Source organism: Acanthochromis polyacanthus, chromosome 1 (genome assembly GCF_021347895.1).
Source record: "Acanthochromis polyacanthus isolate Apoly-LR-REF ecotype Palm Island chromosome 1, KAUST_Apoly_ChrSc, whole genome shotgun sequence".
Lineage (NCBI taxonomy): Eukaryota > Metazoa > Chordata > Actinopteri > Pomacentridae > Acanthochromis > Acanthochromis polyacanthus.
This window is the reverse complement of record NC_067113.1, coordinates 63,673,769-63,701,023: the sequence shown is the minus strand read 5'-3', so window position 1 is coordinate 63,701,023 and position 27,255 is coordinate 63,673,769. Positions and strand designations below refer to the sequence as shown.

The window sequence follows — 27,255 nt, the reverse complement described above, 5'->3', positions numbered from 1 at the left end:
TCATAACATCGAATTTTAAACAAAAAAATGTCTCAGATTAGTTATTTCACCGGTAAGCAGCTGTGTAATACATAGGACAACCCGGTCTCACAAGGATTCGTGAAACTATCACGTAAATTAATCTATGGTTACGTGCGCACCAACACGATTTCTCATATTTTACGTGTTGCTCACAACGAAATTCAAACCAATGTATTTCAAGCGGAGGACTTTTCATGCCACTCAGAACGTATTTCAAACGAATATTTTTAATGTAAAAGCGTTGCGAATCAAAGCGGAGGACTTTTCATGCCACTCAGAACGTATTTCAAACGAATATTTTCAATGTAAAAGCGTTGCGAATCCAACGCTATATTTTGCATTACATCATCCCATACATATGTGATGCCTTTATTTTTGCTGCAGGATTTGGGTATTTGAGATTAAAAAACGTTAGTGTTTGTTTGTTTGCAAACGGGTTTGATTTTGTTTTCATATCTGAGTCTTAATCACACCTGAACAGAACGTTTAATTAATCAAATATTCCTCGTGTGTCATGTTTCTCCTCGGTCAGATTTAAGCGAGTTACGTAGGGCATTTTGAATCGGTATATTATATTTTTAATGTAAAAGCATTGCGAATCCAACGCTATATTTTGCATTCGCAGGGGCCGGCAATTAGATGGGGCTTCGGGCCAAAATTTGTGTAAACATTATTTGGCCATTTGACCGACGGGCCGGTGCGCTGGTATTTATTAAATAATTTTGATGAGTGGGTGTCCGATGCCTGTATAGCTCAGCACGTTAAGCAGGTGACTCATGCACAAGAGCTGGTCTCGGACGCGGGTTCGATTCCGGTCTGCTTTATTATAATATTTTGTAAGTTTTTCATACACAAATGCAGATTTCTAAACGGACTGCTGTAAAACTTTTTAACATGATTGAAGATATCAAACTCATGGACAACTCCTAACCCATTGGACATTCATGCCGACAGACTCCTGTTTCAATTTAAAAAAAACAAAACAAAACAAAACAAAACGTGCAGCACTTCGGCACCTTTCTTCTTCGGTGGTGTCTGTGTAAAACAATGTCCAACATGCAAACAGCACACCTAGCGCCATGAAGCACAAAATGCAGGTGTAAATCAATGGGGTGCTGAACATAGTAATATTCATAGCGGGAATAATAGATAATAATAATAATGATAGGTAATAGAATATTCTGAAATTAAGCTCGACTGTAGACAGGTATTTTGCAAACACTGAACACACACACACACTAATATATGTTAGAGAAGCAGATAATGGCAGTAAAGTCAATTATTTTAATAATTTGAAGAGACAATATATGATTACGCTATATATACATATATAAACAAAATACTGACTAATGAACACATATTTCTATATAAAACTATATATATATATATATATATATATATATATATATATATAATATTTTCTGACATATCTTTTTTAATATATATGTATGAATTATATTGATAGTCTATATGTGATTTATATAATAATTTTCTCTGATATGTAACTTCTATCTATTGTTTTATATAAAAATATGTGTTCATTAGTCAGTATTTTGTTTATATATGTGTATATAGCGTAATCATATATTGTCTCTTCAAATTATTAAAATAATTGACTTTGCTGCCATTATCTGCTTCTCTAACATATATTAGTGTGTGTGTGTTTACAGTGTTTGCAAAATACCTGTCTACAGTCCAGCTTAATATCAGAATATTCTATTACTGTTAATCCCACTATGAATATTAAAATACGCCGAACCATTTGTCCTGTATCATAGCTACATGTATGACGTTTGCAGCAAAAAAATTAAAAAACGCGTGAAAATCAGTTTAATATTCAGAGTTAAGATGGATTAAATGCGCTGTCAAACAGCGCTGAGTGGAGCGGATGACCGGACCAAGATGGCGGCCCCGCCGCTCGTCAGCCCCAATAGGCAGTAGCGGTCGATGCGGCGTCTACTCTTTATTATGTCTACGGTGCTGAATGCTCTGGGAGCAAGTCTGCAGTGAAAACACTTTTGAAGGGGTCAAGGGTCACTAAATCAAGGTTCAAAGGTTCAAAGGTTCACTTTATTGTCGTATCATTCCACATTTGCACATGAAACAATATGAAATTTGACCCTGGTCCCAGTTTCAGCCATCAAAAAAATATAAAAACTCTCTCATAAAGACAATATAAGTATAAAGAGACACACTAATATATACAAATCTGCAACATAGATATATGTGCAGTGAACCAACAGTGTGTGCAATATTTAGTAGGTAAATGAATAAAGAGCCTAGTCCAGTAGTGCAGTGTGTGTATGAATGTGTGTATGCTTGTGTGTGTATGTGGGGATGCGTGCATGCATGTGTATTTGCGGGGGAGAGGTGGCGATGATATGAAAACAGAGTCTACAGAGACCTGTTCAGTAGCCCGACAGCTTCGCGGAAGAAGACTTCAAATGAAGGAGACATTTTGTGCAACAAGTATCATAAAAGTCATTCCCGGTGGAATTCAAGTCTGATATTGTGTGGGACTATTCAGAGCAGTCACATGAAGCACTGTATCTGTTTTCAAGGGTCTACCCCAACGGGAACCCGCGTTTTTCAGCAGTGAGGCCTAGTACTAGTGGAGAAGCCTGAGGCCTTCAGACATGTAAAAAAAAATTCCTGCTCGGTCATTTTTGGGTCTAGTGACACCAAATCCTACACGCTCCTAGTAGACCACCTCCTGACCTTGCATATTTTTTTTCAGAGAGTTTACTCAAAAGGGGCTCGATCATGGCCCTGTTTCTTACTCTACGGTTAACCCTTTAATGTCCAAATGCTTCAAAATGGGCTAAAAAGGTCAAAATCTCGCACAATCCTAAACCAATTTGGACCAAACTACACAGGTTCTATATACAGAGGCTAATGTGAACGCTCATGCACGTTTCAGACCTCCAGGAGCCCTGAAGAAGGAATGAGGGCCAAAAAAAAACAAAACACGTTTTTTCATAAATGTCCCTCTTTTGCTCTCATTTCTCTTCTGTAACACTCAGAGAGCTGAAACCTGGGATCTGGTACCTCTGAAACATCTAAAATCTAAATCCACTGGAACTGTTTTGCTAGCCCCTCCCAAACCGGAAGTAGCTCCAGGAATGACCTAGAGACTTGTGCTTCAAATCAATTGTTCACCAAGGTCACCTGAATCACCCCTAAAAGTTCCAGCTCATTTGATGCAAAAATGACCGATTTGTGGGGCTTCATAGTCCAAAAATGTCAAACTTTGACCCTGCGCCAGGGGTCACAGGAAGGTCACAGAGACACCAAACCAGCACAGTTCAGCTCCAAATATAGCCTAGTATAACATACTAAAAGATCAGCCCCAGGGTCCCAGTAGAAAAATCTGACCAAGTGTTCATGTTTGAAAATCAGGTCTTGTCAGACTTTTAAACCCTGAGAGCCTTCTGCCAGTGGAATGAGACCCTCACCCTCATTTTTTACCCAAACGGGACGAAATCTTAACCACAAGTACTAGGGCCCCCGGTGAGTCGGTATGTACAATTTCAGCCTCCTAGGTCAACAGGGGACCAGATGGTACCTAATATTTGACTTGAGTAGGTGTGTTCTCCATTCTCCAAACTTCAACATGGTACCATCTGGCCCCCTGTTGACCTAGGAGGCTGAAATTGTACATACCGACTCACCGGGGGCCCTAGTACTTGTGGTTAAGATTTCGTCCCGTTTGGGTAAAAAATGAGGGTGAGGGTCTCATTCCACTGGCAGAAGGCTCTCAGGGTTTAAAAGTCTGACAAGACCTGATTTTCAAACATGAACACTTGGTCAGATTTTTCTACTGGGACCCTGGGGCTGATCTTTTAGTATGTTATACTAGGCTATATTTGGAGCTGAACTGTGCTGGTTTGGTGTCTCTGTGACCTTCCTGTGACCCCTGGCGCAGGGTCAAAGTTTGACATTTTTGGACTATGAAGCCCCACAAATCGGTCATTTTTGCATCAAATGAGCTGGAACTTTTAGGGGTGATTCAGGTGACCTTGGTGAACAATTGATTTGAAGCACAAGTCTCTAGGTCGTTCCTGGAGCTACTTCCGGTTTGGGAGGGGCTAGCAAAACAGTTCCAGTGGATTTAGATTTTAGATGTTTCAGAGGTACCAGATCCCAGGTTTCAGCTCTCTGAGTGTTACAGAAGAGAAATGAGAGCAAAAGAGGGACATTTATGAAAAAACGTGTTGGTTTTTTTTGGCCCTCATTCCTTCTTCAGGGCTCCTGGAGGTCTGAAACGTGCATGAGCGTTCACATTAGCCTCTGTATATAGAACCTGTGTAGTTTGGTCCAAATTGGTTTAGGATTGTGCGAGATTTTGACCTTTTTAGCCCATTTTGAAGCATTTGGACATTAAAGGGTTAACCGTAGAGTAAGAAACAGGGCCATGATCAAGCCCCTTTTGAGTAAACTCTCTGAAAAAAAATATGCAAGGTCAGGAGGTGGTCTACTAGGAGCGTGTAGGATTTGGTGTCACTAGACCCAAAAATGGCCAAGCAGGAATTTTTTTTACATGTCTGAAGGCTTCAGGCTTCTCCACTAGTACTAGGCCTCACTGCTGAAAAACGCGGGTTCCCGTGGGGCTAGACCCTTGAAAACAGATACAGTGCTTCATGTGACTGCTCTGAATAGTTCCACACAATATCAGACTTGAATTCCACCGGGAATGACTTTTATGATACTTGTTGCACAAAATGTCTCCTTCATTTGAAGTCTTCTTCCGCGAAGCTGTCGGGCTACTGAACAGGTCTCTGTAGACTCTGTTTTCATATCATCACCACCTCTCCCCCGCAAATACACATGCATGCACGCATCCCCACATACACACACAAGCATACACACATTCATACACACACTGCACTGCTGGACTAGGCTCTTTATTCATTTACCTACTAAATATTGCACAAACTGTTGGTTCACTGCACATATATCTATGTTGCAGATTTGTATATATTAGTGTGTCTCTTTATACTTATATTGTCTTTATGAGAGAGTTTTTATATTTTTTTGATGGCTGAAACTGGGACCAGGGTCAAATTTCATATTGTTTCATGTGCAAATGTGGAATGATACGACAATAAAGTGAACCTTTGAACCTTTGAACCTTGATTTAGTGACCCTTGACCCCTTCAAAAGTGTTTTCACTGCAGACTTGCTCCCAGAGCATTCAGCACCGTAGACATAATAAAGAGTAGACGCCGCATCGACCGCTACTGCCTATTGGGGCTGACGAGCGGCGGGGCCGCCATCTTGGTCCGGTCATCCGCTCCACTCAGCGCTGTTTGACAGCGCATTTAATCCATCTTAACTCTGAATATTAAACTGATTTTCACGCATTTTTTAATTTTTTTGCTGCAAACGTCATACATGTAGCTATGATACAGGACAAATGGTTCGGCGTATTTTAATATTCATAGTGGGATTAACAGTAATAGAATATTCTGATATTAAGCTGGACTGTAGACAGGTATTTTGCAAACACTGTAAACACACACACACTAATATATGTTAGAGAAGCAGATAATGGCAGCAAAGTCAATTATTTTAATAATTTGAAGAGACAATATATGATTACGCTATATACACATATATAAACAAAATACTGACTAATGAACACATATTTTTATATAAAACAATAGATAGAAGTTACATATCAGAGAAAATTATTATATAAATCACATATAGACTATCAATATAATTCATACATATATATTAAAAAGATATGTCAGAAAATATTATATATATATATATATATATATATAGTTTTATATAGAAATATGTGTTCATTAGTCAGTATTTTGTTTATATATGTATATATAGCGTAATCATATATTGTCTCTTCAAATTATTAAAATAATTGACTTTACTGCCATTATCTGCTTCTCTAACATATATTAGTGTGTGTGTGTGTTCACAGTGTTTGCAAAATACCTGTCTACAGTCGAGCTTAATTTCAGAATATTCTATTACCTATCATTATTATTATTGTCTATTATTCCCGCTATGAATATTACTATGTTCAGCACCCCATTGATTTACACCTGCATTTTGTGCTTCATGGCGCTAGGTGTGCTGTTTGCATGTTGGACATTGTTTTACACAGACACCACCGAAGAAGAAAGGTGCCGAAGTGCTGCACGTTTTGTTTTGTTTTGCTTTTTTTTAAATTGAAACAGGAGTCTGTCGGCATGAATGTCCAATGGGTTAGGAGTTGTCCATGAGTTTGATATCTTCAATCATGTTAAAAAGTTTTACAGCAGTCCGTTTAGAAATCTGCATTTGTGTATGAAAAACTTACAAAATATTATAATAAAGCAGACCGGAATCGAACCCGCGTCCGAGACCAGCTCTTGTGCATGAGTCACCTGCTTAACGTGCTGAGCTATACAGGCATCGGACACCCACTCATCAAAATTATTTAATAAATACCAGCGCACCGGCCCGTCGGTCAAATGGCCAAATAATGTTTACACAAATTTTGGCCCGAAGCCCCATCTAATTGCCGGCTCCTGCGAATGCAAAATATAGCGTTGGATTCGCAATGCTTTTACATTAAAAATATAATATACCGATTTAAAATGCCCTACGTAACTCGCTTAAATCTGACCGAGGAGAAACATGACACACGAGGAATATTTGATTAATTAAACGTTCTGTTCAGGTGTGATTAAGACTCAGATATGAAAACAAAATCAAACCCGTTTGCAAACAAACAAACACTAACGTTTTTTAATCTCAAATACCCAAATCCTGCAGCAAAAATAAAGGCATCACATTATATGTATGGGACGATGTAATGCAAAATATAGCGTTGGATTCGCAACGCTTTTACATTGAAAATATTCGTTTGAAATACGTTCTGAGTGGCATGAAAAGTCCTCCGCTTGAAATACATTGGTTTGAATTTCGTTGTGAGCAACACGTAAAATATGAGAAATCGTGTTGGTGCGCACGTAACCATAGATTAATTTACGTGATAGTTTCACGAATCCTTGTGAGACCGGGTTGCACAGGATGATGCAGAGAGCTGGTTAGATCATGGGTAGTAGAAGCCAGACACGGAGCTGAGGGGTTCTATCCGTCTTCTCGGCGTTTATTTCACTCTAGCTATGACAACCTGCTAACAATATATTATTCCTTACATACATCTTACATGTGAAAAGTAATCCCACGAGCTCTTGTTTCCTTACAGCGCTCATTAGAGCATCCATAGGCTGAACAGAAGTCCGGCATCTAAGTGTTGAGTGGCAAAACCAGCATTGTAAAAAAATATCCGAGCACTTTGTATAGTAGCTACACGTATGACGTTTCTAAAAATCAAACAGTTTGGCAATCGGTTCAAAATTCGGCGAATAATTCCACTTTTAGATTCAGCAGTACCTCTCTCCTCCATAGACTTCTATGCACCGCTGCCTCGGCTGGCCCCGGTCCAAGATGGCGGCGCTGTAAGCACGTCTCTCGACAGCCTATGAGGCGTCTACCTATATATGTCTATGGCCTCCGCCACAAGCTCCGCTCCCACCCCCCGAAACCACCCCCCACCCAACCCCCCAACCCCCACCCTCCACCCTCGGACGTTATGGGATATTCGGATATTCGTCTTTAACAGGGCCCGAATATTCGGAGGCCAGAAACCACTATTCGGGCCAACCGTACTCGCCATGTCTGCTCTCTTCCTTTCTCCGCTCGCCACAAGCTGCGTGCGGACGGAGCACAACTTTTTTTTTTTTTTTTTTTTTCAGAAATCGATCTGCGGGTCATGTGTTTGCCGAACCGATGACGTCGATCCGAACGGATGACGGATCAATGACGATCCGTTGCACCACTATTTGTGACTCACATTTCTTTCTTTTCATGTCTCAAATTGTCTCCTCAGTTTTTTTTCAGTTGGTCAATACTGCAAATGAACGAAGAGTTGGGGACATTAAACTCTGCTAAATGACCACGGTTTCAGTCAGTAGCACTCCCGAAAAATTGTTTTTATTCAGTGATTTGTAAAACCTTATTTCTGTCAACTTAATGGAAACTATGTTATGTTCTCTACGGTACCCTAAGTTAACAAGCCCATTAGCTACATTCACGCTAAACTAACTAAATCTGAAAGAAAAGTTTTTGAAGTGTGTTTTCGTAGACATGATCGCCAGAAAAAAACATCTTAGCCTTTTCTAGTTCTTCCTCGCTGTGTTCGCTGTGATCCCTCCTGCTGAGAGCTGCAGCCTACCTGAGGCGCACACACACAAACAGATGTGCACACACAAAGAACACACTCCTGTTAGTATTGAATTATTGAGCAGGGAGCAACAGGGCACACAGCACACACACCAGGGAGGTAATAAGACACCAAGGAGATCCTCATGTACATGATTGCACACACACACACAGCTGCCAGCATAAGCTAATCCTAATGAGGTTTATCCTGAGTTAGGGGGCTGAAAAATATGTCACACACTGGAAAAACGGCATAAGGGCCCAGAGCAGAAGAGGTGTTTAAGTACACACACATATGCACACAAATGCACCCACACATCTTTACACAAATGCACACGCTGGCCCAGAGAGACGAGGATGACCCACAGTGAGGAGACAAAGCTCGGTGTCAGGTCTGTGACATCTCATTCTGTCAGCACACATACAGCTCAAAAACGCTGACGCAGACAGCACTCTAACGCTGCAGTAATATTCTGAAAATTACATTTCCCACATGGTGCTACTACACCCGAACACAGCACCACCGTTAGCAGAAGTAACTTGTCTCCCCTGCAAACATTTTCTTTGCTTCACGGTCACTGCTGACAGTCTCTCACTGGCTGATCATCCAGTCAGCGAATACATTTCGGACAACAATTTTATGATTGGTTCCAGGCTGCAGATTTCATTCCTACTCTGCCTGCTTCATCACACCAAGCAGAATTCATCTGTTTCAGATCCAGTCAACACAGCCACCTCTCCTCTTCCTCCTCTCCTAAACATATACACACTCCTTCTTGCTTCCCCCTTTCTGCTGATGCGTCAGGTTCAAAGATCCGTCAGCAGCTCTGGTTAATGTGTGCCTGCAACATGGCCGACTTGGATCACTGAGTCCCGCAACAGTCTGCATCCAAAGTGAGAGAGTTTGTGTCCTTCACATCCGGTCTGAATTTCACATGTTTTGGGGTAACAACTCACACGCTGCCTAGCCTTCCATCCTCATTCTGTCATTACACAACGTGACACAACTTCTTTCTATTCATCGGAAATTTTCCTAATCTGTGTGCAGTTAATCCCAATCGGCATGCGCCCTGCGTGTCCCCCTCCAGGCTGCCGTCCAAACAGACGCAGCTCTGTCCTCACAGCAGGAAACCAAAGCGGCCACACGGACACTTAAGGCTGGGTTACAGGGACTGTCTGTCAGAGATTTAGGGGGCGTGGACCTGTATTCTGCTGCTGTTTAAATGACTATGAAGACGAGGGAAGATGGAACAAGAAAAGAAGAAAGGGATGAGAGAAGAAGATAATTCCTAGCATGGAGCTGAAGAGTAAAATCTTCTTTGTGAAAGTGTGAAAGGGTCTCATTTCCATCCAGAAAAAGCTTGTGAGTGTATCAGCTGCACTGTTGCTGCTGATGATGACAGACTGAAAATCCTGCGGTCTGTTAAAGCCTTGATGTCATCAACAAGAAAATCCCCAGGATCAGTACAGTTTAAGCTCACTTTAAAGCACCACAGTCATTCTGAGTCATTACACACCTCCTATATAAACACCACATACAGCAGGACACCATTACCAACGAAATACAATGAAGGGAACTATGAAAATACCATCAATTCATGATGGAGTGCAGAATACATTAACCAAACAGGAGTGCTCCTGCATGGAGTTTGTAGGAAAACTGAAGTCATAAACATTTATATCATAGCAATTCTATAATAGATTTAGGGGATATACAGTATAGCTGCTGTGCCAAAGATTATAGCAATAGCGAATATGTATATTTAACAAGCCCTGAAACACATTAAACAATACAAAAATACTGCATCTTATGTGATGATAACATAAAGCACTGATTCAATTCTACACAAAAAGAAATAGCCACATATCAAGTTAGCTGTAATCCCTGTATTCTAGGTGTATCCATATAAATAAAATACAAGTAGTCTAAACAGATACCTGAAAGTTATGAAAAAATATTTAACAGACAATTAAAATCATTAATTGTAAGATTGCAAAAAGTAGCAGATAAATGGTTTGAAATAGTTAAACGTAGCAGATTAGTTAAAATTAAGGCATAACAAGTTGAAATAGTTAAAACTAATGGATGACGAGTTCAATTAGCTAAAACTGATCGAGAACAAGTTGAAAAAAAGTAACAGCTACAGTGCCTTGTGAAAGTATTTGGCCCCCTTGAACTTTTGAACCTTTCGCCACATTTCAGGCTTCAAACAAAGATATAACATTGAAATTTTTTGTCAAGAATCAACAACAAGTGGGACGCAATCGTGAAGTGGAACGAAATTTATTGGATATTTTAAACTTTTTAACAAATGAAAACCTGAAAAGTGGGGCGTGCAATATTATTCGGCCCCCTTGCATTAATACTTTGTAGCGCCACCTTTTGCTGCAATTACAGCTGCAAGTCGCTTGGGGTAAGTCTCTATCAGTTTTGCACATTGAGAGACTGAAATTCTTGCCCATTCTTCCTTGCAAAACAGCTCGAGCTCAGTGAGGTTGGATGGAGAGCGTTTGTGAACAGCAGTCTTCAGCTCCGCCCACAGATTCTCCATTGGATTCAGGTCCGGACTTTGACTTGGCCATTCTAACACCTGGATACGTTTATTTGTGAACCATTTCATTGTAGATTTGGCTTTGTGTTTTGGATCATTGTCCTGTTGGAAGATAAATCTCCATCCCAGTCTCAGGTCTTTTGCGGACTCCAACAAGTTTTCTTCCAGAATGGTCCTGTATTTGGCTCCATTCATCTTCCCATCAATTTTAACCATCTTCCCTGTCCCTGCTGAAGAAAAGCAGGCCCAAACCATGAGGCTGCCACCACCATGTTTGACAGTGGGGATGGTGTGTTCAGGGTGATGAGCTGTGTTGCTTTTATGCCAAACATATCGTTTTGCATTGAGGCCAAAAAGTTCCATTTTGGTTTCATCTGACCAGAGCACCTTCTTCCACATGTTTGGTGTGTCTCCCAGGTGGCTTGTGGCAAACTTTAAACGAGACTTTTTATGGATATCTTTGAGAAATGGCTTTCTTCTTGCCACTCTTCCATAAAGGCCAGATTTGTGCAGTGTACGACTGATTGTTGTCCTATGGACAGACTCTCCCACCTCAGCAGTAGATCTCTGCAGTTCATCCAGAGTGATCATGGGCCTCTTGGCTGCATCTCTGATCAGTCTTCTCCTTGTTCGAGGTGAAAGTTTAGAGGGACGGCCGGGTCTTGGTAGATTTGCAGTGGTCTGATACTCCTTCCATTTCAATGTGATTGCTTGTACAGTGCTCCTTGAGATGTTTAAAGCTTGGGAAATCTTTTTGTATCCAAATCCGGCTTTAAACTTCTCCACAACAGTATCTCGGACCTACCTGGTGTGTTCCTTGGTCTTCATGATGCTCTCTGTACTTTAAACAGAACCCTGAGACTATCACAGAGCAGGTGCATTTATACGGAGACTTGATTACACACAGGTGGATTCTATTTATCATCATCAGTCATTTAGGACAACATTGGATCATTCAGAGATCCTCACTGAACTTCTGGAGTGAGTTTGCTGCACTGAAAGTAAAGGGGCCGAATAATATTGCACACCCCACTTTTCAGTTTTTTATTTGTTAAAAAAGTATAAAATATCCAATAAATGTCATTCCACTTCACGATTGTGTCCCAATTGTTGATTCTTGACAAAAAATTAAAATTTTATATCTTTATGTTTGAAGCCTGAAATGTGGCGAAAGGTTGAAAAGTTCAAGGGGGTCGAATACTTTCGTAAGGCACTGTAACTCTAACCCAAACGTAACAGATGACGAGTTCAAATAGCTAAAACTGATTGATAACCAGTTAAAACTGTCCAAAAGACACAGTGAACGAGTTGAAAAAGCTAAAAGCAAGAGATGACGAGCTAAAACAGTTAGCGAAAAGTAAAGGATAATGAGTTTAAACAGTTAAAGATAACAGTTAAAGAGTTCAGTTAGCTAAGACTAAGGGATAAGTTGAATAAATGGCAAATTAAAACTTCCAAAAGACAAGGTTAACGAGCTAAAATAGCGAAAAGCATCAGATAAGTTAAAACTGAGAAAGAGTAATAGATTGCGAGGTGAAGTAGTTAGCTAAAAGTCACGGAAAACAAGTTAAATGGCGACAAGTAATGGGTGACAGATTGAAATAGTTTGAAGTAGCGGTATGGCTCAGTGGGTAGAGTGGCCGTCTTGTAACTGGAAGGTTGCCGGTTTGATCCTCGGCCCATCGTGCTCATGTCGAGGTGTCCCTGAGCAAGACACCTAACCCCTAATTGCTCCTGGTGGGTCGTGGTTAATGCCTTGCATGGCAGCTCCCGCCATCTGTGTGTGAATGTGTGTGTGAATGGGTGAATGTGGTATATCATGTAAAGCGCTTTGGACAAAAGCGCTATATAAATACAACCATTTACCAATGAAAAGTTAAAATAGCTAAGAGTAATGGATAAAGAGTTGAAATAGTGAAAAGCAACAAATAAGTTGAAACAGCTAAAAGTAATGGATAACAGGTTGATGTAGTTAGCTAAAAGTCACGGAAAACAAGTTGCAGTGGTGACAAGGAGCGGGTAACAGGTTGAAATAATTAGCTAAACGTAAAGGATGATGAGCTGAAACAGGTAGCTAAGACTAAAGGATAATGAGTTGAAATAGCTGGAAGCAGCGAATGACAAAAATAAAACTGTTAAAAGACAAGGTTGACAAGTTTAAATAGTTAAAACTATCAGGTAACAAGTAACAACTTAAAACAGAAAATGTAACAGTTACAAGGGCTAAAAGGATAACGAGTTCAAATGGTTTAAAGTAACTGATAACATGCTGAAGTAGTTAACTAAAGGTAAAGGATAACGAGTTGAAATAGCTATCTAGAAGTAACAGATAAGAGTTAGAACAGCCAAAAGACAAGGAGGAGCTGAAAAAATTAACAGTAACAGAAGTAACAACGTACAACAGAAAAAAGTAAATGATAATGGGTTGAAAGAGTTAGCTCAAAGTCATGGAAAACAAGTTGAAATGGGGAAAAGTAACATGTAACAGATTGAAATAGTTAGCTTGAAGTAACTGATAACAAATGAAGAGTTTATTTCCAAAACAGATAACGACATTTTTATAAATTTTCAGAAAACTTGTTTTTATTGTTTACTTGAGATAATGTCCATCAAACTGAAGTTGAGTGAATTTGACTCAGTAGAAAATACAAATTATTATTATTTCAAGTAAACAATAAAAATTAAGGTTTTTGAAAATTTCTAAAAAAGGAGTTATCTGTTTTTGCAAGTAAACTCTTCAAATTAAAATATCGAAAAGTAAAGAATAAATAGCTGAAACAGCCAAAACTAACTGACAACAAGTTGAAATAGCTAAAAGTAATGGATATGTACAGTATATGTGCGCATATATCTATTTTTTATTTTTTTTGTTTTTAAGTTCGCTTTTTGTCATTGATTTCTGGGGATAAAGGGGCAGACAAAATAAAACTTGTCTTCTTTCTGCTCGCTTTCATTCTAGTTTGGAGACTGTATTTACATAAAATTTTATTTTACAAATGAATGAAATAAAGAAGAAATTAAATGAAATGAAAGAAGGACTCCTTACAGAAGTAAGGAATGAATTGTTGAACTAGTGAAAAGTAACATAATGAGTTGAAACAACTTAAAGTAATGGATGACAAGCTGAAATATATAAAAGTAACACATGACACACTTAAACAGCTAAAAATAAAGGACAACAAGCTGAAACAGCAGGCTTAAATGACTGAGACAGAAGATAAACCTGCTGTCATTGTAATGGTGCTATGAATAAATACTATAAATACGCATCAAGAGGCTGTAATTTCACTCAGCAACACAAACCTGTGTAGGAATATTACAGAAACATGATTCTCTGTTTTTCCCCCCACTTTTACTGTGATTTGATGGCAGAACACAAACATTAAGTGGTCAGTGATATGATTAAAGCCCCCGATGAGTAAGCACACATCCAGACAGCTGCAGGAGAACAGTGGCACTAATGAAGAGGACCACTGTGTGAATCAGTCAGAAGTGAGGCTCAGTAGTAATATGATTTGAACTCTGTAAAGTCACACAGCCCCAAATACAGGAGATACCGCTGAATATCTCACATATCTGACGGGAAGTTAGTCAGAGCAGCTTGCACTTACGTTCCGAGGACTTCTTTGAAATCAAAAATCTTCTTAATATCGTCGACTTGTTTTTTCCACGTCTCTCCTCTGCCGGTGTCTCCGTTCTCCCGAGCCATGGCGCTGCTTTACCGGCCCCGAGTCCGTCCGACACTGGGCTGCGGGAGGAGGGATGCGAGGGAAGGAGGAAATGAAGCGCTGGAGGACGGCAAGACTGAAGCCCAGTGTGGGTGTCAGAGGTTCGGAGAGCCGCGGTGCTCTGCGCGCCGCTGCTGCAGGACCATGTGAGTCCTCCTGCAGGTTACCGTGTCCCCTGCTGCCTCCCTCCTCCCTCCTCCCTCCTCCCTCCTCCCTCCTCCCTCCTCCCTCCTCCTCCTCCTCCTCCTCCTCCTCCTCCTCCTCTCCCCTCCCCCCTCCTCCCCTCCGGCCGTCTGGACAGCAGCTGTCAAAGTAGAGATGAGACAACAGCACTTCATCACCGGGATTTCAAAATAAACGCTTCCAAAAATAACATTATATTTATAAATACATTTTATGTACATACATTGCTCCAACTATTAGCACTACCAGGAGCAATAATATAATAGAAATTGCATCATTGTCATCATGATAAACACAGCTCTAAGAACACAATATCATCACGAAACCTAATAAAAACCTAAAATGAACAACATAAACAGTAAATTCAAGAGAAGTAAAATGTAATGACATTTTAGAAAACCACAGTAAATATGAACGATTATACAATAGATAGTCGACTCTTTACCTTCACTATATGACACTTTTATTTATTTATTTGTTTTCGTTTTTTCTATCTATCAGGGGCGGGTGGTCAATAGAGGGTGCTAGGGCGCCGCCCCCTCTGTCTCACATCATGTAGAGTCACAGCCCTTCCTTTAATAAAACGTTTTAAAAATTACATTTACATGTATATCCTATGTTTTTAACAAGCAAAATGGATAACAGAGCCTGTAGAGAGTTACTAAGATGTATAATTTGTAATAAAAAGTCAGATTAGAAACGTCATATCCGGCCTGGGGCGCACTGATCTTTCCTCATTGACTCTCGCTATAACTTTGGCATACGCAGTTCGTTCCTCTTCAATACAAGGGATAGGAGACCGCGGGGGCAGGCTGACCGCGCCCCGCTGAGCGATCAGAGCGATCAGATCGCTTTACACACCACCGGCCATGGGGTGGCAGCAGAAGCGAGCGGTTTGTTCATCTGCTTGCCTTTAATTACCTCCGCCAGGAGGATATGTAATTGTTACGGGGGTAGTGGGGACTGGGTTTATTGTCTGTTTTGATATTTTTCTTTTTTGTATTTGTTGCATGTTTTGGGATTTATATTGTTGGTGTTTTTGATTATCTTGCATGTTTTCTTTATTATTATAAGAATTTTCTTTTGAGTTTCCCACTACCCGTAAACGCCTCTGATGAGGCAATAGGCTGCACCTGTTTGGGTTCTCCCTTCCTTCCACAGGAGCCAATGGTAGCGGGGCTGGAGGCGCCGGCGGCTGGTGGAGAGAACTATTTAGGAGTCAATGGAGGACAACAAGAGAGAGTGTTCCGGGATAAGCACTGCAGAGGGTGGCCCAGCGGAGAGGGACGACGCGGAGGATAGAGGCAGACGGTGACGCCGAGAGAGAAAGCCGGAGAGGAAACCATAGCGCTACGACGTGACATACTCGCAGCGGCAGGGCAATTAAGCTCTGCCTGGCGGGTGAGTATCCTTCGGGGACTCTGTAGTAGCGTTTTTGTGGGTGCACGTTATCGTGATTGTGGCTTTGAGAGAAAGAGACTTCCGTACTGGCAGTGGATCTGTGTCTTCTCGGTGGTTTCCCCCCGGACACGAGCCAGGCTTAGGAGGAAGGTGGACGGATCCCGTGACGGCCGAATTGAGTGCCCCGCGTCCCACGGCCCCGAGACGATTTGGCTGGTGGATTTTAATGAGGGATTTTACACTTTTTTTTTTTTTTTTTAAGCGAATATTAACGAAGGACTGAGGTGACATCGGATTGTTTCCCCTGCTGGCTGTAGGCCCGAGGAGTGTAACGTAGGAGTTTAGCCTGTATTGTGTGAGAAGAAATTCATCTTGTAATTAAATGATTGTTTGCCACCGGCATCTGGTTTTCTCGCCCTCTGTGTAATACTGTTGCTGACAAGGTGCTCCACCCGATCATTAAGAACCTAGTGCAAAACCTTAACAATATTATTAATCTGGTTATTTCTCTCTTTTAAATCAAAAAGCAACCCACTCGGCGAGTGACAGATTTTTGGCGTTGTCAGCAGGATCGGGTTTTCAGAGCACCTGCAGTGACTGAACAGAGGCCAAAATGATGATGCCGGTGTATCCTGGGGCCCCTTGGTTGCCAAGGTTTAAAGGGTCCGGTGATGAGGTGAAATACAGTGAGTGGAAAGAGCAAATTCAGGGTTTACTGGGCACACAGGAACTAGTCGAAGCTAGGAAGGTTGAGATTGTCTTAGGAACATTAGCCGGGGAAGCTAAACGCCAGCTTAGTGTTTTAGATTGTGATGAGAGGGATCATACTCGTAAAAATTTTTTTTGTATATGGACAGCTATATGGGGATAGGACCCCGGTGCTGAGATCTCAATTTTTTAGCTGTGTACAGAAACAAGATGAAACCGTGCCTCCTTATATATTAAGGTTGAGAGAGCTACATTGCAGGCTGCAGCGGCACGATCCTGATAGCGCCCCCTCCGATGCCGCCCTGAGGGATCAACTGTTGTTGGGGTTACAGGATGGAACTTTGGCCCAAGCGCTTAAAGTGTATGCTCGTCGTAACCCAGATGAAACCTTTGCCACCATTCGTCAGGAGGCACTCCTGCTCGACTCGGAGTGCAGGAATCCCAAGCCAGAGGTAACCTGTGCGTCTGTGAATAAACCCTGTGTGTCTGCTTTAACTCAGGATGCTAATTGGAAGGAGACTTTAAAGCAGGAAATGATGGACGATGTGAGAGTGCAGGTGTCTGGATTGACGCAAGATTTGTTGAGAGATGAAACCACTCCTCCAGCCTACCAGCAGGGAAAGGCCACCTCCGGTGCCACCGAGGAGAGACAGCGGCAGCCGGATGTTATAAATCGCTGGGACAAACAAGGTAGGCCCATCTGCAGGCAGGCAGGCCACATCGCTAGGTTCTGTAGACAAGCGATGCCTCCACCGCCGGCTTTAAACTAACTCTCCCTGCTGCTGAGGTCCGGGGGGCAGGGGTTGAGCGTGTTTGGGAGAGAGATAGGGCCACTGATTCATTTACTGGAAATTGCCCGACAATGACTGTTAAAATTGAAGGAGTTGAGCTGGTGGGGCTGTTAGATACGGGATCTCAAGTCACCCTGATGCAACAAAGCCTCTTTGAGCGACACTTTTCCCAGATAACTTCTGCTGAAGGGCCTACGTTTTTCAAACTGCGTGCAGCTAATGGACTCGAACTGCCTTATGTGAGTTATGCTGTGGTGGATTTGGAAGTTGAGGGGATGATACCTGGAAGGGGAGTTGTGATTGCAAAAGATGAACATTGTACACAACCACTGGTTATTGGAATGAACATTGTGACCTCGTGCTGGAATATGCTTTTTAAACATCCCGAGAAGTCTGGTTCCCTGTTTCAGGAGCTGCAGAGCCACCAAGTTTGGAGGGATGCGTTTGCTACCTGCCGCCGCATTGCAGCAACCTCGACGGAAGATGGCCTGCTGGGCTGTGTGCGATCGGCAAGTCGACGTGCAGTTAAAGTCCCCCCCCCCCCAGAGCGAGCTGCTAGTATGGGCCTGGACTCCAAGGGGCCTCAAGGATAAGACTCATTGTGCCCTCGTAGAAGGACTGGCTGAGAACAGCAGCTTTGGAGTGGCGCGCACGTTGACGACGGTGAGAGACGGTAGGATCCCTATAAGAATTTGTAACCCTCATCCGTATTGTCTGACCATAGGCCAATACCAGAAGCTGGGCCAGCTGTATTATGTCGAGGAGGTGGATGTACATGGACCTTTCGCTGAGGGATGATTGTGTAGAAGTGAGCCTGGTGAATACAGCAGCGGGTGAACGAGAGCAGGAACTCCTGAAGGAGGTGAGCAGCCTTGTGGATCGACCGGATTTGTCAGAGCAGCAACAAGAGGAGCTGCGTGCACTCCTGGGGAAATGGAAGCATGTGTTTGCACAGCATGACCAGGATTTTAGGCATACAAGTCTGGTGTAGCACCAAATACACACCGGTGAGGTGCCCCTGTCCGAGAGCGGTATCGTCCGTTGCCCCCGACCATGTATAAGGAGATGAAGGCGCTACACTCGGGTATGTTGGAAACGGGTGTCATCAGGGAGAGTTGTAGCCCATGGGCGGCACCCATAGTGTTGGTAAGAAAGGACGGCAGTTGGAGGTTTTGTGTTGATTATAGGAAACTGAACGCAGTGACCCATAAAGATGCTTTTCCTCTACCCAGGATCGAGGAGACCCTGACCAATTTGACCCAAGCAGAGTGGTTTTCGACACTCGACCTGGCGAGTGGCTATTGGCAGGTGGAGATGGATCCTGTGGACAGAGTGGACTGCTTTTACGACACCGCTGGGACTCTACGAGTTTGAACGGATGCCCTTCGGTCTGTGTAATGCACCAGCCACGTTCCAACGGTTGATGCAGCGGTGTTTACATGGGCCACTATCCGACTACGCGTTGGTGTATTTGGACGATATCATCTTGTACTCTCCTGATTTTACCTCCCATCTACAGCATCTGGATAAGGTGTTGGAGAAGCTGGGGCAATATGGGCTGAGGCTGGACAAGTGTAAGTTGCTTCAGACTGAGGTGAAGTTTCTAGGCCACATCGTGGATGCGACGGGCGTGAGACCAGATGCAGATAAGATCTCAGCTGTACTGGACTGGCCTGTCCCTGCCACTATAAGACAGGCCTTTTTTGGGACTAGCGGGCTACTACCGACAATTTGTGCCCGGGTTTGCTAAGGTGGCAGGGCCGTTGAATCAGCTGCTTACTGGGATCCCAGCCAGTAGGAAATCTGAAGCTCAGAAGGTGCAGTGGTCCCCTGAATGCCAAGTATCTTTCACTGAACTCAAAACTGCTTTAACTCAAGCACCCATATTGGCTTATGCTGATTATTCTCTTCCGTTTGTTGTGTATACAGATGCAAGTAACCAAGGGTTGGGAGCTGTTTTGGCCCAGGTCCAGGGAGGGCAAGAGCGTGTCATAGCTTATGCAAGCCAGAGTTTACATCCAACTGAGCGTAATGATGCAAACTACAGCTTGTTTAAATTGGAACTGTTGGCCCTTAAGTGGGCGGTCGCAGAGAAATTTAAGGGGTACCTGACCAGGGCAAAGTTTACTGTGTACACTGATAATAACCCTCTTGCCCACCTACAGACTGCTTGACTGGGTGCAGTGGAACAGCGTTGGGTTGCACAGCTTGCCTCCTTTGACTTCGATTTATTAAGTATCGTTCTGGCAAGAACAATGTGAATGCCGACGTTTTGTCCAGATATCCGGTTAACCCTTCAGCCGCAGGTGACCCCAGCCTAGCAGACACGGACATGATCCCAGTGGCAGGAACGCTTGAGCGTGAACCTGAAGGAGTTGGAGAAGAGCAGACCAGGAGTGAGTGGGAGGAGGCACAGGCTGCTGACTCGGATATACAGGCTGTTAAAAGGTATGTGGAGACACATGTATTTCCTGGAGGACTGGAGTGTCGAACACTCTCCTTACTAAGCCAGAGACTGTTGCAGCAGTGGAAGAGGTTATGTGTGCGGAATAACATCTTGTGCCGTAAGGTGTTTGATTCACAGACTCATGAGACGAGACATCAGATTGTGTGTCCCAGTTCTAGGAGCAGAGAAGTGTGGAGTGTACATGAAGCCGTAGGCCATGCTGGAGTGGAGAGGCCTCTTTCACAGATCCGTCAGCAGTTTTTCTGGCCAGGGATGGAGGGGGAAGTGCGTCAGTTCCAGCAAGGGTGTGCCGCCTGCAACGAGAGTTCAGCCTTGAGCCCCGTTAAGACCTATTTCAGTGTCTTATCCCCTGGAGGTGGTGGGTTTAGACTTTCTGTCTCTAGGTCGGTACACTGACACACATCCGAATATTCTGGTGGCCACTGATTTGTTTACTCGTTATGCTTGGGCAGTTCCTACGCGAGATCAGACAGCTGAGACTACTGTTAAGGCGCTCTGGGCGCAGATTATTCAACCTTTTGGTTGTCCTGCGCACTTTCATTCAGATAAAGGACCAAATTTTGAGTCGGTAATGATGAAGCAGTTATGTGACACTTCTGGTGTAACAAAGAGTCGGACTACTCCATACCATCCTGCTGGTAATGGAAGTGCAGAGCCGTTTAATCAGACCCTGTTAGGGATGCTTCGGACTCTCGAAATTGACAAACAGAACCGTTGGCCTGAGTATTTACCCGAATTAGTCCACGCTTATAATAACACTATTCATAGTGCTACAGGTTATGCCCCTTCCTTCCTTATGTTTGGACGACACCTGCGTCTCCCGGTAGACATTGAGTTGGGTGTCAGGCTCCAGCAGAGAAAGTATGATGTAGAAGGGTGGGTTAAGCATCATCAAGAGAGGTTGACCACTGCTTATGGTCTTGCTAAGCAGAGGATGGGCAGTGTAGCCACCCGAAGTAAACAGCGGTATGATGGTGGAGCTAGGGCGTTGCCTGGAGAGAGTGTGTGGGTTCGGAACAGGAATCGACAAGGGCGAGGGAAACTGTGGCCGTGGTGGGGTCCAGAGATTTTTGTTCTTGAACAGGTGGGAGATGCTGGGTTGGTGTACCGTGTTCAGCCTGAAAAGGGAGGGTGGGTACAGACTGTACATAGAAATGCCCTGAAGGTGTGTACGGCCCCCTTGATGGACACTACTCCAGTAGCGACTCGGGCAGCCGTGGAGCCCCAGGAGGTCCCGGTGCCATTGATTTATGGGTTTCCCCCCCAGGCCGGCAGAAATGCCACTGGTAAGAGACGAACCTGAAGCTGTGTTGCGGCGTTCTACCAGGGAAAACCTCGGACAGCCTCCACTGAGAGAGACTCATGACATTGCAGGGACTGACAACATTAAAGTGTGGGGGAATGTTACAGGGGTAGTGGGGACTGGGTTTATTGTCTGTTTTGATATTTTTCTTTTTTGTATTTGTTGCATGTTTTGGGATTTATATTGTTGGTGTTTTTGATTATCTTGCATGTTTTCTTTATTATAATAAGAATTTTCTTTTGAGTTTCCCACTACCCGTAAATGCCTCTGATGAGGCAATAGGCTGCACCTGTTTGGGTTCTCCCTTCCTTCCACAGGAGCCAATGGTAGCGGGGCTGGAGGTGCCGGCAGCTGGTGGAGAGAACTATTTAGGAGTCAATGGAGGACAACAAGAGCGTTCCGGGATAAGCACTGCAGAGGGTGGCCCAGCGGAGAGGGACGACGCGGAGGATGGAGGCAGACGGTGACGCCGAGAGAGAAAGCCGGAGAGGAAACCATAGCGCTACGACGTGACATACTCGCAGCGGCAGGGCAATTAAGCTCTGCCTGGCGGGTGAGTATCCTTCGGGGACTCTGTAGTAGCGTTTTTGTGGGTGCACGTTATCGTGATTGTGGCTTTGAGAGAAAGAGACTTCCGTACTGGCAGTGGATCTGTGTCTTCTAGGTGGTTTCCCCCCGGACACGAGCCAGGCTTAGGAGGAAGGTGGACGGATCCCGTGACGGCCGAATTGAGTGCCCCGCGTCCCACGGCCCCGAGACGATTTGGCTGGTGGATTTTAATGAGGGATTTTACTTTTTTTTTTTTTTTTTTAAGCGAATATTAACGAAGGACTGAGGTGACATCGGATTGTTTCCCCTGCTGGCTGTAGGCCCGAGGAGTGTAACGTAGGAGTTTAACCTGTATTGTATGAGAAGAAATTCATCTTGTAATTAAATGATTGTTTGCCACCAGCATCTGGTTTTCTCGCCCTCTGTGTAATACTGTTGCTGACAAGGTGCTCCACCCGATCATTAAGAACCTAGTGCAAAACCTTAACAATATTATTAATCTGGTTATTTCTCTCTTTTAAATCAAAAAGCAACCCACTCGGCGGGTGACATAATCACCAGAGTTTGTCTGTGTGTGTTTGTCTGTTAACAGCATAACTCAAAAAGTCATGGACGGATTTTTACAGGATGTCCGGAAGAGCACGAGTAAAAATAGATTAGATTTTGGAGGTGATCCAAATCACCGTCTGGATCCAGGAATGTTTTGAAGGTCGAAGGACAATTGAGAGATGGCCGCCGGCCATCTCTCAATTGTACAGACAGAGGTCGCTGCAACGATCCCGGGCGACGGCCGAATCCCCCGCGGCAGGTTCGGGCTTCCCAGGCGAGTCGGGACCGACGAAAGGCAGCGGCGACGCGTGCGGTACCGTCACACACGCGCACAACGGTACCGTCACGCGTGTGCGTCGCTGCGACGGCCGCTTCGGGCTGCCCGGGCAAGTCGGGACCGACAAAACGAAGCGACGGCGACGCGTACGGTACCGTCACACGTGTGCGCAACGGTACATGCGTGCAAAACACTGTGCTGTTACACTGTGCATGCATGTTATGCTTTCTGCACAAACTGTTGAAACTCAGTGCAATCCGTCCATGACTTTTTGAGTTATGCTGTTAAGACAGACGGACAGATGGCCTGGCGGAGGTAGGTGCTCTCCGAGTGCTTTTCTGGTTAAAACTTGCATCCAAAAAATAACACAGATGTAGAGGTGCTGGCTTTAATCTCTAAAATGAGGCTTTACTCTTTTGTCATTTAATAATGTAAATAGAAATGTTAGTTGACACAAGTGGCACTTTAGACTGAAAGCCTGCTGATTTTCATATGTTCTGAAATCTGAGGAATTACTGTTTTTCTTTATTTTCACTGTAAATATTTAATGTTAGTTGACAGAAGCACTTTGGGCTCAAAGCCTAAGATGTAGATGTATGATAAGATGTGGTTGTATTTGTCACATGCACAGTTATACATAGTATAATGCCTAATGGTTCCAGTATTTTATTTTATTTTTTTTACAGGCAAAGTGACAAGTTTTTATTGCTTTGATCGTAAATATGCAGATTTGCTGATTTCTCATTGTCATGTAAGGTTGTTAATGTAAAAGTTAGCTCACAGAAGTACTGTCTGCTTTAAGCCTTATAGTTAGGATTTTTTTTTTTTTAACAAAAGGCCCAATGTTTATTGGTTTCACAGGTACGGATTTGTTTTTGTTTGAGTATGTAAATATGTTGTTCCAAAGATTTTGCTGGACAGAAGAAGCACTTGGCACTCTTTGAAGCTGGAAAAATTAATTGTTTCTTTTTTTTTTTACTTTTGAAGTAAAAAAATAGACTTGCATATTTATACGTTCTTAATTTGTTAAATTATAGAAAAGGCGATTTTAAAGGTTTGTGTGTACCAATTGCACCTTATCTGGAGCAAATCATATCAAACACTGGGGAGATAAATTCAAATTCACTAGCTGGTAACATTTACGTGCATTTAATTGTCTATTTGACTCAGCAGTAGTGCTGAGGTGTACCCTTGTAGCACATCAAATGGCTATGAACATAATTTACATCAATTCTTGTATTCCGGTGTTGCCTACTCTATTTGATTTGGTAAATTAAGTGCGCCCCCCCAAGAGAAAAATTCACCAGCCGCCACTATCTATATTTATGTCTTGTGTGTTTTTATTCTTATTAGTCTGCCAAGGAACAGCGGAGATATGTGGCAATTGGCGTTAGTTTGTCCGCCTGTCTGTCTGTTAGCAAAATTACTCAAAAACGGACCAAGAGATTTGGATTAAATTTTCAGGGAAGGTCAGAAATGACACAAGGACCAAGTGATTACATTTGTCAGTGATGCAACTTATAGTCTGGATCCACAGATTTGTTAAAGATTTCTGTATTATTGCAAGATAGCAGCATGGTGTCACTGACAACACTAAGTCAGCTGCCTGCTGATGATCACATGATTGTGATCCTGCTACAAACTGACCGCAGCGGACCACAAATTTTTCTAAGATTTTATCTGAGCAACCTTGGAGGAGCCCTGTGATCTTGCTGTTATTGTTGTTTCGGTCTGGTACAGTGCTCAATACATTTCACTGAGCGTTTTACTGTGTATAATTGTGTTTGTGACAAATAAAGGTCTTGAATCTTGAGTCCTGAATCTTTTAACTTGACAAAGTAACAAATGAACAAATAAGTATTATCCATTCATTCTCTATACACCACTTTATCCTCACTAGGGTCGCGGGGGGTGCTGGAGCCTATCCCAGCTGACTCGGGCGAAGGCAGGGGACACCCTGGACAGGTCGCCAGTCTGTCTCAGGGCTACATAAACAGACAAACAATCACACTCATATTCACACCTACAGGCAATTTAGAGTAATCAATTAACCTCAGCATATTTTTGGACTGTGGGAGGAAGCCGGAGTGCCTGGAGAAAACCCACGCATGCACAGGGAGAACATGCAAACTCCATGTAGAAAGATCCCAGGCCCACCCCAGGATTTGAAACGGGGATCTTCTTGCTGCAAGGCGAAAGTGCTAACCACTACTCGACCGTGCAGCCCCCAAATTAAAATCAATTATCTCAAATTATTGGACAAGGAGCTAAACAAGCTCAAAAATAGTGGTTGACAAGTTAAAATAGTTAGCTAAAAGTAACGGCTAACCAGCTGAAATAGCTATAATTTATTGTAAATTATTTGATGTAGTTTGTTAAAAGTAGCCAACTAGCACATAACAATTCAAACAGGTAAGAGTAACTAATGATAAGCTGAAGTAATTTATGGTAACAGATAGCCTAAAATAACAGATAACAAGCTGAAATAGCTAACAGAAATTGACAACATGCTGAAATTGTTAGCTTAAAGTAATTGTTAACGAGCTGAAATAATTAAAAGACACATCTAACATGGTGAAACAGTTCGCTTAAAGTGACACAGAACAAGCTATAACAGGTAAAAGTAACTAATATCACATTTAAATAGCTAAAAGTAACAAATAATGTAGTGGACTGTTTAGTATAAATTAACAGTTGCCAAGAAGATATTGCTAGGAAATGAAAAAATAAATTCATAAAATAAAGTGACTTATTTTTAGCCAAAAGCTGCAAGACAGTTTGAGATCTTTTAATTGATGTTATCTACATATAGATTCTTAGCAGGTATTGGTGGTTTCATTGGCTTTGAAAGAGATTACTAGCAGTCAATTTAAGCTCAAATACAAAGCTCGAGGGAAACAACTCCAAGTAAGACATGTAACTTCAACAATAAATTAATGCACAAATATGGCCCACATAAAAAACATGATTTTTTTTTTTGCTTCATTCTCATTTAAACTAAGAAATTTGCACTTATGCTAACTGCAATCTGCTATTACCATTTTCAGCAACTTGTGTTGTGCTTTTATTTTGAAATCAGTGGCCACAGCTTGTTGCATTAGGCTGGTTATGTGTGTCTAACTTGACAGCAGATCAGCTGCCACCTGCAATTGTCTAAACGTGGTTAATTGATGCGCTTTGGGCACGTTTTCAGGGTTTCCTCTGTTTGACAAGAGCTTCAGTGTGTTTCAACTCCGCTACTTATTTCTCTGCTGGGATCATTCAGTTTGTAATTACATCCAGGTCTGATGTTGTTGTGGCAGTGCATGTTGTTATGACAGTAAAGGCAGGTGGATGAGATGGTGCACATGCATCCTTTCCCACACACACAGTGAGTGAGTATCTGTCTGTGTGTGTTGAGGACGTGGGAGCAGTAAATTCGCAATGCGCCAACTTGCTGACAGCAGCCATCAAGCATCCATCACTGTTTGGGATCCCTAAAGGCGTCTGGGGGGATCACTGGGGGGACTCCGGCTGCAGCAGCACATTCACCTGGGTTTAAGTGGCCGCATAACACCTGGATTACACAGATCCAGTCTGCAGGGGAGGGGTGATCCCCGGACTCTGACAGCTGCAGAGGTCAGCTCAGGCCATAACACACACACACACGCACACACACACGTTAGTTTGAGTGTGAAATACTGTAGGGAGACACAGACAGACAGACAGACAGACAGGGAGGGAGGCAGCAGACAATGTGTTGCAGTCTCCACCGCTCATGAGTATTCTGGCTGCAAACTACTGCAGCTCTTCCTCAGCAGCAGCCGAGGAAAACTCCCCTCTCCTCCCCTCCTCCCCTCCTCATCCTCATCCTTTACTCTGAGTCAGCAAATCTGACCTCCCAGCGATGAAAGATGATTACCCGACTGCAAAGGAAGGAGGCGGAGGAGAGCGGGGCACGGTTAAAAGGAGAATAAAGGTCAAGGATGGATGGGCAGACTTATCGCTCGCAGCTTTGAACGCACACATTTTAGTCATACATCCAAACAGATTGTGTTAATAAGTGGAGCCAGATAACTAATGAGAGAGGGCTTTGGTTTTTATGTATGACTGAGGGACTAATATGCCTGTCACATCAAAAGTTCAAATCATTTGACAGTACAAATTACGCATTAGTGTGTTAAATGACCCACTTAATCCCATGATACAGCTTCCAGTGCAGTGATATGCCGACCGGACATCTCCACTGACGTAATGGATGGAAGTTCTAAGATCAGTTTGTGCATTGCCATTAGCTGCAGATGAAATATTGTTAAGCTCAGAAATGCATTTGCTACAGTAAAGAGCTGGGGTTTGTCACAGTAGCTCATCCCAGTGCAGCTCAGGTCACAGCCACAAACCACAGGCCTTTTTCCTCTAGAGATACCTCAGCATTAAGGATGGCAGAGTTCCATTTACAGTGCCTATAAAAAAATATTCACCCTGCTCAGATGTTTTACCATTTTAGTGCTT

The 27,255-nt window shown here is 43.0% G+C and overlaps 1 protein-coding gene and 1 long non-coding RNA gene across 2 annotated transcripts in view; one reads left to right on the top strand and one right to left on the bottom strand.

Moving 5' to 3' along the window:
- Positions 1 to 14,738, bottom strand: part of camk1da (calcium/calmodulin-dependent protein kinase 1Da) — a 133,090-nt gene extending 118,352 nt beyond the window's left edge. Inside the window, exon 1 of the mRNA XM_051954254.1 lies at positions 14,420 to 14,738. Coding sequence (XP_051810214.1) covers positions 14,420 to 14,517 — 98 coding nt within the window. The 5' untranslated portion in view covers positions 14,518 to 14,738. The remainder of the gene's footprint in view (positions 1 to 14,419) is intronic.
- Positions 14,739 to 15,522: 784 nt separating this feature from the next.
- Positions 15,523 to 24,577, top strand: LOC127535884 (uncharacterized). Its single transcript, XR_007944768.1, has 2 exons — positions 15,523 to 16,120; positions 21,707 to 24,577. It is a non-coding gene; the product is annotated as an uncharacterized LOC127535884 (long non-coding RNA).
- The last annotated feature ends 2,678 nt before the right edge of the window (positions 24,578 to 27,255 follow it).